The sequence below is a fragment of the Echinops telfairi genome, unplaced genomic scaffold (assembly GCF_000313985.2).
Source record: "Echinops telfairi isolate 266 unplaced genomic scaffold, ASM31398v2 ScPeMD7_7400;HRSCAF=8409, whole genome shotgun sequence".
Classification (NCBI taxonomy): Eukaryota; Metazoa; Chordata; class Mammalia; order Afrosoricida; family Tenrecidae; genus Echinops; species Echinops telfairi.
Genome location: NW_022111300.1, coordinates 13408058 through 13421342, shown reverse-complemented (window position 1 = coordinate 13421342; position 13285 = coordinate 13408058). Strand labels below are relative to the sequence as shown.

Here is a 13285-nt window from a genome sequence, read left to right as displayed (position 1 = left end):
TCCTGGGAATCTGGGAAAGATTTCACTCATTCCATATTATTGTGGAATAGGCCCTTGAACTCCAACTTTTTTTATTACTTATTCTCATCTACTTTTGAATGGTTTTAAGTTGGACAAAGCTGCTAGTTTTACATGAGAGGGCAATGATAGATGAGATCCACTGTTTTTGAAGGTTATGTATTTTTAAGGAGTGAAATGATTTCCACTACCTTGTATAAACTTTTTGAAAAAATCCATTTCTTATGTATTCTGTTAGATTTTTTTCTCTTGTTTTTAGGTAACGCTCATCTTCCTTTTTTCCCCCCTCATCATATAAAAAGGTTTAAGCCTGGTCATCTTATACCTAATTAAATGTTAAAATGTTAGTGATTAACAATAAGATAATTAGTGCCTTATTGCATGCCAATGACGTGATTTCAACAGCCCATGTGACAGAGCAGAACTTTCCCCAGCGTGTTTTCTTCCTTGTAACCTTTGCAGAAGCAGATAGCACAGCCCTTATCTTGGGAAGCTCTTGGGTGAGTTCAAGCCACTAACCTTTGGGTAAGCAACCAAGAACCAAGTGCTTATCCATGTGCACCCCCAGAACTTCTGAATGAATCAGTTAGATGGGACTTCTTAGGGGGAAGAGTGACAGTCTAGGGGTATTTTCTACCATTACCTTGACTTCAGCATCTTACAGTGCGTGTACCTCGTTAGCCTGATAGCTTGCCTGCATGTTTATATTATGTACTTGGGAAGAAACGGCATCAGACTGGGACAATGTGGACTTATGTTTTTCATTCTAGGTGTCTCTGGAATGGACACATGAGCAAATAAGACAGAAGTGAAACTTTAGGGAAAGTAGACCATGCGGTCTTCAGAAATGGGAAGAAATGCAGCCATCTGAAATGGTCATGAACCCCAAACAACTCTTCCTCTCGGTGCTGATATTTGGAGTGGCTGGGCTGCTCCTCTTCATGTACTTGCAAGTCTGTATTGAGGAACAACATCCAGGTAACGCAAGGACATTTTCTCCCACTTTAATTAAAATAGCAACAATAGCTTTTGATTTAATACGGTGTGATGTTTGAAAATGTATAGAAAGTAACAGTATGCGTGACACAAATATAAAACACCAGCTAAAACCCCTACCTCCTAAAGAAATGAAAAACATGCAACTCTTGTGGGAATTTGCTTGGTTGGCTTGGGGCAACATTTGGAACTTTTGCTTTGGGGGAAGGGAACAACACTTAACAATAAGCCCAGTAAGGACTTCTTGTAGAAAATGTATCTACTCAAATGGGTTGTGTTATCCTACTTCTGGTAGCTTCAGAAAGCATCAAGCACAAACCAAAAAGAGATGATTATTCAGCAACATCTGCCTTTAGATTCCTTTTTAATTTTGTATGACACTCAGAATTGGTGTGGACATTTTTCACATCTATACCATAGATGTTATACTATAGAGCCACCAACAAGTGGCCTTCAAATGGACTCAGACTCATGGCAACCCCATCTCTGTTGGTAGAACTGTAGTCCATAGGGGGTTTTTGAGGCAGTTATTGTTTGGTTGTTTTGTAAGTATTTCATCAGACTTTTGGCAGAGGTACTTCTGGGATTAGCTTCTGAGCATGTGAACTCTTGATATCACCAAAGGTCTCCAACTAAGCGTGGACCAGCAAACTTCTTCTATTCAGGTCTAGACAGTAAATATTCTAGGCCATACCATTTCTCTTGCATCCAATCAACTCTACCAATGGGTAGCACAAAAGCAGCCCCGGATTGTGCATCACCAAATAGTGTGGTCTAGTACAAGGGTATTCACAAAAACACTTGGTGGGCTGGACTTGGCTTGCAAGCAATCATTTGCCCATCTTTGCAATGGAGGACTGCCTATCCTATACTCTCATCAATAATTTTGTATTTGCTAAACATTGGAGGTGCTCAATTATGATTAACTGGATTATATTTGTTATGATATGATTATTGAAGAAAATACTTTAGCGCATCATGAAAATATAAAATATAGGGAAGTGACATTCAGTCACTTCTCATTGGTAGGAATAGATTATTGTTTAGGACTTGACCTAAGGAAACAAACGTGAAAATGGAGGAAGAATGTTGTCATGCCTGTCTTCAATTGTGGACTATTTTAAAATCATTTTTGATACAAAGCTTATAAATACCTGCTGTAAAAGATTATTCTGTTTTATTTTTTAAATGATTTTCTTTGGTTTATTTACAATGACTTTTGAGCTTATTAATTTACATAGTAACCCTTTTGAAAATATGTTACATTTCATTATTTTATAGATCATGTAACATATTGTTAAAATGCATTCTTAAATATCATTACAGTTTATAATTTACATAAAATATGATATACTATTTTTATATTATTGAAATATAATTTATTATAACAATTTGTAATATGCAACCGTAAATTGGTTCTCTTTGGCCATGAATACAATATTGTCTCTTTACAAGTTGTCATTCCCTACACAGTATATCATATGATTATTTGCTTCAATATGCCCAATACCAGTTTATTTGCACTCACTAATGCCCAGGATATCTCTCTTCAAGTGTTCTATTTCATTTTTGAAACTTTTGATGTTTTGTGTTCATACTTTGTACTTGTGAACTTTGCATGTATGTGTGTATGTACTTCACAATCTGATCATTAATGAACATTTGCAGACATTTCTCATTGTGAGCTATGCCATGCCAGCAAAGGAAGGTTCTGAAAGCTTTATTCCATTCAGGTCATTTGAGGAGGTAGTATTTCTCCAATTGTATTTTGAGTTCTTTCCAACTTGAGAAGTTCATCTTCTGGCACTATATCAGACAGTATTCTACTACTGTTTATATGATTGTTAACTAGCCATAATATTTTTAGAAGTGGATTTAAAAGAACAAAGAAAACTTCTTCTTAGGTGACACCAATACTATACAAACTATTCCAGAACATAGAAAAAGACCCAAAACTCATGTGTGATGCCAGCATAACACTGATACCCAAACTAGACAAAGACTCACAAAGACAGAAAATTATAGACCAATATCTCTCATGAACATAGACACTAAAATCCTCAACAAAATTCTGCCTAAAAGAATCCCACAGCGTATCAAAAATTAATTCACCATGACTAAGTGGGATTCATTCCAGGAGTGCAGGGATGGTTCAACATTTGAAAAATAATCAGTGTAATCCACCACATGAACAAGGAAAAGAATAAAAACCATATGATCATATCAATAGTTGAATAAAAGGCATAAAACACTCATCAAAATAGGAATAGAAGGGTAATTCTTCAACCTAATAAAATCCATATACAAAAAACCAACAGCCAACATCATGGTCAATGGGATAATCTAGAAACATTTCTACTGAAAATTGAGATGAGACGAGGCTGTCCACTGTCACGACTCTTACTCAACATCATGCTAGAAGTCTTAGCTAGAGCCATCAGACCACAGAAATAAATCAAGGGACTGCAAATAGGAAAATAAGAAGTGAAACCACACAAAAGGTGAAATACTAAGGAATAAAACTAACTAAAGAAACAAAAGATCTATACAGAGAAAACTAAAGAACATGACTACAAGAAACCAAAAAGGGCCTACATAAATGGAAGAAGATCTCATGGTCATGGATAGGCATACTTAATATTGTGAAAATATCAATACTACCTGAAACAATCTACAGATACAATGTAATCCCAATCCAAATCCCAAATGCATTTTTTAAAGAAATGGAAAAATTAATTACCAATTTCATATGGGTAGGCAAAAGAACCAGGATAAGCAAAAAACTTCTTCGAAAGAAGAACCAAGTAGGCGGCCCTGCACGACCTGACCTACAAACCTCCCCTATGTGCACAGTACTCAAAATGGCCTGGTACCAGTACAACAAGAGTTATACAGACCAGTGGATTAGAACAGAAAACCCAGACAGAAATGCATCAGCTGACAAGCAACTAATCTTCAACAGAGGACCTAGAAATATCCAATGGGACAAAGACAACATCTTCAACTGATGTTGGACAGACTGGATTTCCATATGCAGAAGATGGAAGCAAGACTTCTCTCTCCCATGCACAAAAGCTAACTCAAGGTGGATTAAAGTTCTAAATGTAAACACTAGAGTTATAAGGATCATCGATGAAACAACTGGAGCAAACTTAAGGGCCTTATTGCGGTGCATTGCAGTGCATACATAGATTACCAAATATAAATAAGGAGGCACAAACAGCAGAGGACAAAAGAGATGAGTATCACATGCTGAAATTGCATCACTAATGCACATCAGTCAACTTCATTGGAAGAGTATAATGAGAGCGCACAGATTGGGAAACAATTTTTACCAATGACACATTGGACAATGCTCCCATTACCACAATATCCAGAACTCTACAGTTGTCAAAAGAAAATAACCAATGTCCCAATTAAGAAGTAAGAAAAAGACATGAATAGACAGTTCACCAAAAGTGAAATACAAATGGCTAACAAACACATGAAAATGCTCATGAGCACTAGCCATCCTGGAGATGCAAATTAAAAACACAATGAGATACCACCTTACACCCACAATGCCAGCCCAATTAAACCAGAAAATAACAAATGCTGGAGAAGCTGGGAAGAGAATGGAACTTGTATACACTGGTGGTTCACTTTAAATACATATAATCACTATGGAAAACAATATTCTGATGCTTACAACAACTGGGAATTGAAATAACACATGATCCAACAATACCACTATTAGGCATATACCCTCAAAGAAATAAGAGATATAACAAGAGTAGATGTATGCTCTCCCATGTTGGTAACAGTACAGGAAACCGGAAGGAGCCCAAATAACCAACAGTGGAAGAATGGATAAAGAAACTATGTTACATAGACACAATAGAATACTTGCATCCCTGAAAAACCATGATGAAAGTATAAAACACTGAATGGCATGGAAAGACCTGGAAGCCAATATGCTGAGTGAAGTTTGTCAATCACAAAAAGACAAACATTTTATGAGTCCACTACTATAAGAAGAAACACCAGTGAAACAAATCTTAGGGACCAATTCCCAAACAAAGGAGTAGAAAATCTACCCACCAGCCATGGACCATACATCAGCCCCCTAATGTGCACTCATAAGGACCACCTCAACAGAGGATAGCTCTCATCGTCTGGGGTCACTCTTTCATGAAGCGGGAAAGGAAGGAGACCATCCACTTGATGGTGTACAGTATTGAGAAAAGTCTGCAACAAATCAACTTCCTGGAAAATCAAGTTAAGAGCAGGGAGGGCACCGATATTTCTGATGTCTACACATCCCTTGGTGAACCATGCCATGGACTAAGCACTATGATGACCTTAGATGCTGACTTTACAGAAAACATGACATCCCCCAAGGGCCACACCAGAAGGAATCAACGGTCAAGCCTGACTGAACGAACTGGGCCCTACCTTAAAACTACCTGTAGCCATTGGAATTAGGACTAGAATTTCCTGATGGGAGAGGAAGCGAAGTATGGCCACCCCAAGACTGTGGATATGGCATTCATTAGACCTTGGATGGGACCCCTGGCTTAGTGGGCATCCAATGAAATGGGACCCAGAGCTACCATGTGTTTCGTATCTCAATGCTCTCTTTGCATTAATATGACAGGTATAGGCAAGAATCTACCCTCGTAAGAAATAGTACAGGGAATTTTCACCTAGCACCAACCCCCATGCTCAATGGAACAGAGTTCAATCAATTAAGAAATCAATCTGGACAAAGCAATGACTCCTGGATTGCACCTCACACTTGGACTGTACTCTAATAAACTCTTCATATCAATTGTATCTATGCCACAGGAAAAAGTATTGATGTTATCAATGCAATCACCTTATACCCCAACGGGATTATTGATAATGTTTTCCCTTTGGGGGGATGGGGATTGGGGGGCGGTATTTGCTTGGTTGTTGTTATTGTTGGTTTTGTGTTTGTGTTTGTTATCATATCACCCCCAAAGTAAGCCAGAATTGTTCAGAACCCCTGCTGGAGACCAGCCTTCATGAAGAGATCGCTGAAGATAAGAGGTGCTGCAGCAAAGTGAGGTGAAGAAAGCAGATAGTGCCCGGCTATCAATTGGAATGGTGTCTGGGGTCTTAAAGTCTTGTATTCAAACAAGCAGCCATCAAAGTGAGATGTCAATAACAAAATCCAAATACGAGGAAGGGAAAAATATCAGGGCTTAAATTGTGGACACCCAATTTGTAGAAGGCTGTAGAGGACAGTGGGAGCCCCAAATTCATCTGCACAGTGTCTCGTCAGATTAAGCCTCTGGAAGATTCCCTCTGGCCACAGGCAAGGGACTCAAACAGCTTTACTCTCACATAGAGATTATTTTAAAGTTGATTATGGTGGATTGAACCACAGTATAAGATAATGCTGAGTCAACTGACCTCTCCTTTGACGCAATCTGAAATTGCTCTAGTTTTAAATATTTCTCACTTGTTCCACAACTGAAATTTCTTCTCTGGATTTTTAAATATTATTGATGTTCTTTTCTTTCATACTCTTTGTTTTTTTTATCTTTGTGTTATTTTTTCTTCATTTAGTTTTTTATTGTTTCTGTTTGTTTTCCCAGTTGAAGAAGCACAGGAGTGCATGCGAGGCGATCATAACTGAAGCAATGGCTTATCAAGGGTAGGGAATATGAAGGGAATTGGGGAGCAGACAGTGACTGTAGGAGTGGGGGGGGGAGCACTGCAACTGATTGTGATGATGTACATACAACTCTTCTTAAAGCGACCTTACTATGGAAGTGTATGACATATGGAATTTATGTCAAGAAAACTACTAAAAAGAAGAAGAAGAAGCCACAGTTGGCCAATGATTGTCATGAGTGAAGGAGGGAGAGTTTTTGCGTAAAGGTCATTGGTTTATGTTAATGGTGGTGGAACAACTTGGAAAAAGATATCAATAATGATTGGAAACCAGGAAGTATACAATCAATAGCACTGATTTATACATGTAAACATTGTTGGAGAATGTTTTGTTGTGTATATTTTTTCCACAATTAAAAAATAATAATTACACTAACAACAAGGAGTATAAGGAAGAAAAATGTTCCCAAATTGATTGTGGTCGTGATTGTACAAATCTTGATATGATTCAACTATTGCGTTGAATTGTCTGATATGTGGAAGAAATGCCAATGAAACTGATTTTTAAAAACTCCTTCTTCTGTGTCTATTTTAATCTGGAAGATCCACTGAAATCTAACTCACCTGGGTAACCTGGCTGCGTCTTTGAAATTCCAGAGGTCTAACTTCCCGCATCACAGCAACAGGCAAGCCACCAAACAGCCAGTGGACAGGCAGATAAAGCCTTCGCCTTTCTCAAGCTGAAAGTTCACTGTACTAAAATATCGGCTAAAGGTTAATTAATGTTCAGTCATTTCAGTAGGAAGAATTTGTTTCCGTAACCAATAGTATTAAGAGAAGATCCCTACACTGCACTGAAGGCTTGGTGAAAACAGGGCTCCCAGAATTGCTGGAATGCTGAGTGCGATGTTTCAGCACATGGTTGCCCTCTTGGGAGCGCTCACTCTTCCATATAAAGCAATGTGAAAGACCAATCATCCCTGCCCGCGTTCTAAAGAAAGGTGGCCCAACAGAATGCAGAAACCATTGAACAATATACTTAGTTTCACATATAAGTAAAATTTTGCTGAAGATAATTTTAAAAACCATTGCAGCAGTACATTAGAATAGCTAGAAATTCAAGTCAAATTCAGAAGAAGATGTGACAGGAGGGATATCTTGGCTGATGTTTGATGGATCTCAGCTGACAGCAGAAAACAATAGAGAATGTCTACCTGTGCTTTATGGACTACGCAACAACATTTGATTGTGTGGCTCATAACAAACTGGATAACATTGCTACAAATGGGAATTCCAGCACATCTAGTTGTGCTCATGTGGAACCTGTACTTAGCCTGTGAGATTGCTGTTCAAACAAAGGAAGGGGATACTGCAAGTTTTGAAAGTAGCAAAGGTGTGTGGCAGGGCTATATTTTTACTATACTTATTCAGTTTTTATGCTGAACAAATAATTCAAGAAGTTCTTCCATGTGAAGTAAAGTTTGGCATCAGACTCAGAGGAAGTCTCTTGAACAGCCTGCAATCTGCCGATGACCCAACCTCACCTGCTGGAAGGAAAGAGGCCTGGAAGCCCTTACAGACGAATCTAAGATCAAAGACTGCAGCCTTTGGTGAGGATCATGCCTTAGCATCAAGAAAACAAAATTCCTCACAGGGGTACCAATAACCAGAGAAAATATTGAAGTTGTCAAGAATTTAATTTTACTTGGATTCACAATCAAGACTTATAGAAGCAGCAATCAAAATATATCAAACGGTGTATTGCATTGGGGAAATCTGCTGCAAAAGATCTCATCACAGACTTAAAAACAACGTTCATTTAAGGATAAAGGTACGTCTGATCCAATCTATGGAATTTCCAGTCACTTACTGTGCATGGAACCTGAGCAGCGTATAAGAAAGATCACAGAAGAATTGATGCCTCTGGATTATGGTGTTGATAAAGAAAATTTTAATAAAGCATGGACGGTTAGAAGACAAACAAATCAGTATTGGCAGAAGTCCATCTGGAACGCTCCTGAGAAACAAATGAGGTGAGACCTCATTCCAGGGGCTTTGGACATGTTTACAAGGGGACTCATCCCTGAGAAGGACAGCAAGCTTAGAAACGTATCATTCACAGGAAGGAGAAAGGCCCATCAATAAGAGGAATTGACACAGTGACTGTAGCAAGAAGCTCAAGCGCCGCACGGATGGCATGGGCAGGGTTTTCATCTGCTACACAGAGGACTGCTCTAAATTGACACTGACTCAGTGGCAGCTGGCCACAACAATGAAATAATATGTACATGCTGGACTATAACATCTACCGCATATACGATCACATAGTAAGTCTTCAGTAGGTGACTGTTCAATGGAGGATTAAAATAATGACTAACATTAAAAGCACCCTGCAGACTACAGGAATGCAACAAAGGTTGAAAAATTAGAGACCTCCCAGAATGCTTGCTAATTTCATCGTCTCATAATAAACCTTCACAAGAAGACTATTACAGCAAAATTCAAAGACATACTAGAAAATGTAATTGGACATTCAGATGACTAGTTGGGAGAAATGTAGTGGTTTGTACTACTATCAATAACTACATGATATCTGAAGAAATCGTAGAATCATTATAATCTCTTGCCTGTGTAATATAGTTGTAAGAATGGCATAAGGACAGAAACTGATCTCCTCTGACGTTACAAGGGGAAGGAAAATCAAACATCACATCAACCCAAGGATAATTCTTGTAAGGTAGAGGTCGAACATGCATCCAATCTCCAACCTTCTTTACCAATTCACCACCAAGGGCCCTTCCAAAGGCACTCTCGGCTTCTCCGCAGTAGCTGCACAGAACCCCCAGACAATACTCAGGATTATTTGGGAAGTTAACAGGTTATATATAATTCAAGCTCAGAAATGCTTAGGATGCAGTTCTTCCAGTCAGGAACAGCTTTTCTCCCCCAATAACCCCAGGCACACATGTGATTCACCCTTGAGTTTTCAGGCACATATCCCCACTTGGCCTCTGCCTTGTTTTGGCAAATGTTACAAAACTCTGAGCATTGCCAATAAATGCCCAAAGTTCATGCCACTCCATCATAAGCCTCAGACTGAAGGCAGTTAGCTCTAGTTTTATAAGCCAGCAAACATAACTCCCCTGATTTAAGTACCTCAAGACACCCCACTCTGCAGACAAATTTCCTACTCACAGGGACTCAGGTTACTGCCTTGAAGAACTAGGAAACTTTGCACTCTGTCTTGTGTTCTGGCTTTGTCTTGTGCCTCTGCCCCTCTGTGGTTTGCCTAGTGTCTTAGCTTTGTTTCCTGGATTGAGGAAGTTTAGTCGCAGGAATTTTATGGCCCAGAGGATGTACTCTATTTCTGACTCTTCCTTCTTCTTGGCCATGAGCTCCAACACTAAGTCGGCCAGAGAAATGAACCAATCCTTCCTTAGAGTTTCATACAGCTGCTTGCATGTTTCTACCTAATCATTTGGTGAGAGTTACAAAACTGCGACTACAAGAGCCATACAAAGTAATTCACTGCACAAAGCACTTTACAAAATGCATCCACAAACACCAGCAGCTACCATTTATTGAGAGTGTCAGATGTCAGCGGTTGTCACTGTTGTGAAAACCCTGATCACATAGTTAAACCCATGGCCATCAAGTTGATCCCAAGTCATAGTGACCTTCCATAGGGTTTCCGCAGCTGCATAGCTTTGCAGGATCAGATCATTCCATCTTCCACTATCAGATATTCCACGTTTGGAATGCTAGCCTTGCAGTTAACAGACCAATGCTTATCTGACAGTGCCACCGGCTACCTTCATAGCTCAGTAGGGATGTGTTATTCTAAGTTTACAGATGAAGACATTTAGGTTGTAGTGTGATTAGGGATTTACCCAAGCCCTCAAATGGGAAGACTATAGTTCAAAGAGAAAATTCGGGAAAAAAAATCCAGTCTGTGCTACTCCAAAAGCTATGCTAGTTGGAACTGACTAGATGGAAGTGAGTTTGAGTTCTTTATAGTGTAGTGAAAGGAGCCCTGGAAGTGCTACCAGGTAACTAATGGACAGTAAGGTTCATTGTTCAAATCCAGAAGCCACTCCAAGGGACATGGATGAGGCTAGCTGTTCCTCTAAAGGTTTACAAACTCAGAAATCATAAGACCTGGAATCAGTGGGTGGGCTGGGTTATTGTACAATGAGGCGGGGAGGAGCTCCAGGGCTGCAGCAGTTCAGCACTTGTCTGATAAACAAAAGGTTGGTGATTTGAACCCACCCAACCGCTCCACTGGACAAAGACTCGCCATCTGTTCCTGAAAACCCAGTGGGGCAACTCAAATCTAATACCTGGGGTCCCTTTGAGTTGAACGCTGACTCAGCGGTACCTCACAAAAGCAACGTCGTAGAGGGAAGCACCAGAGACTCAGGAAGTTTAAGTGAGTTTTCCATGGACCTCAAGCTGAGAGTCTTAGAAATATGGCCCAAACTGCGGTTTTCCTATTCCTATGAATCTTGAATGAGTCTCCACCAAATTCTCCATGAATCCTAAATGACCCTTCACCAAAAATAGCAGATAAAATAGACATAATAAACATATTAGCATTGATATAGACAATTTGAAAATCACTGAAAATTTTAAACAAAAGCAAAACACAAGTTCATAGATCTGTAATAGCTATAAGTTGGGGTCTTAATTTGGGCTCAATTGTTTCCAATTCCTGGAAAATAATGCTTTTCTCTAGGTAAGATTGACTAGACTAGATAAAGCTATTAATTTATTTCCTTTTTATTTTGCAAGTACATGCTCTGATTCTTGATATATGTTGAATGAATTATATAAGATTTCACCCACGACTCATAGTAATGAGCACAAACATTAATATAATAACTTCATTAAGAGAACAGTTGCTTTAACTATTTTTTAAATAAGATTTTCATCTGGAATTGTGCCTCATGCTAAGTTAATGATCGGGGTTTTAATTCTTCAGTTCCTAGGTAAACAGTATTTACGCATTTAATATGTGTTTCAGATAACACTGGGTATACCAAGCATTTTTAAAGCAGTTCCTTTTTTGAATCAGAAACTTTCTGAATGTGTGCTTTTGCCATTCAGTAAATACGATAAAGTCTGTCATTTGAATGTTTTTGAGCTGTCACTCCAAGAATCTTGGAAGATGAGCTAGATCTGGTTGCTGACCCTGCTGATAAGCGCAGTGTCGGTTTTCAAAATCTGAATGGTTTGCATTTTACTTACATTTCAGTTACATATGAGAACACTTAGCTTCCTCTCATGCCTTTATTTCAGAGCTTCACAAATCTAATATAATATTGACTTTTTTCTGAAATCTTAGTGTACCTGGATTTCTTCTTTTGAAAGAAATTGCTTTAGAATTTTAAAAAAAGAAGAGAAAGAGAATCTTAGGTATGCTCTGATATGCTAATAAATAATTATACAAAATGTTTTTGGAGATGAAGACGAAAGATGTGAGAAAGAGAAATTAATATCTATCCAATTATATAACAGAGTGTTCCATAATAGCACCTAGTTTTCAACACCATCAATTAAATTATCCATTTCTTTGTGTTAATTTTCAGCATGTTGACGTATTATTATGACATTTTCTTTTGTAATTTTTTTATTACAAAGAAAATTAGTCATCAGTTGTACAAGTTTTACCTTTAGAAGGATCTGAAAAATCTCCCAGCATCTACTTGTTAGCTGTGTAACCCTGGATAAATTGCATGGCCTTTCTAAGCCTCCGTTTTCTCATCGGTAAAATAATGATCATAATAGCTTCCACATAAGGGCACAGTGATGGTGAAAGGCTCCAATGCCCGCAAAGTGCTTAGCATAGCACTGGCAAGCTTCAGCACTCACTGAAAGTGAGCTATTAATATAATCTGTAAATGATGCAGAGCCTCTGCGGACTTGCTCTTTCTGATTTACTGCAATTAAGACGCAGCCACCATTCAGGGAAACAGCTTAAGCCTGTGCCTTGCCTAATTAAGGCAGGGGGCAAGGAGGGTGAGGATGAGGGAGAAGGCCCAGCACCATCTCTGGTTAGAATAGTTGGAATAATTTAATTGTCCAAGAGCATGCTGCTTTCCCAGTCGAAAATGGAAGGGAATGATAGGATTGAGTGCAGAGAGGAGATCTCGGAGCCTCTCACATCTACACCACTGCAGCGTATTTATCCATGGCACAGCATCCTGGAAGACTGAATATGTAGAGGCCCTGTGGAAAATAGAGGGTCAGAAGAGTGAGTCCAGGCCAAGGCTTGGGACAAAAGGATGATCCATAGTGACAGCACGTGCCCTAGTGGCATGGGGGCTCAGCACCGGGCTGCTACCTGCAAGGTCAGCAATTTGAAACCATCCCTGCAGGAGAAAGAGATTTTCGATTCCCATAAAGTGTTACAGTCTCAGAAACTGACAAGGGGAAGTTGTACCCTGTCCAGTAGGGTTGCTCTGATCAGCCTCTAATCAAAGGCAGTGAGTGTGGTTTTCAGTTTTATTGTGATAGGAAGGAGACGAGCCCCCCATGTTTTCTACTCTCGTAAGAGTTACCATCTTGGAAACACACAGGAGCACTTCTACCCTGCCCTATTGGGCCACAATGAGTCAAAGTCACCGGGACAGCAGTGCGTTTCTTTGGT

At 39.2% G+C, this 13285-nt stretch overlaps 1 protein-coding gene across 2 annotated transcripts in view; it reads left to right on the top strand.

The window, feature by feature from the left end:
- Positions 1-804: 804 nt before the first annotated feature.
- The window catches only part of CHST9 (carbohydrate sulfotransferase 9), a 287603-nt gene continuing 275122 nt past the window's right edge, over positions 805-13285 (top strand). For both annotated transcript variants that reach the window (XM_045296061.1, XM_045296060.1), the window contains exon 1: positions 805-996. In XM_045296061.1, coding sequence (XP_045151996.1) covers positions 876-996 — 121 coding nt within the window. In that variant the 5' untranslated portion in view covers positions 805-875. The remainder of the gene's footprint in view (positions 997-13285) is intronic.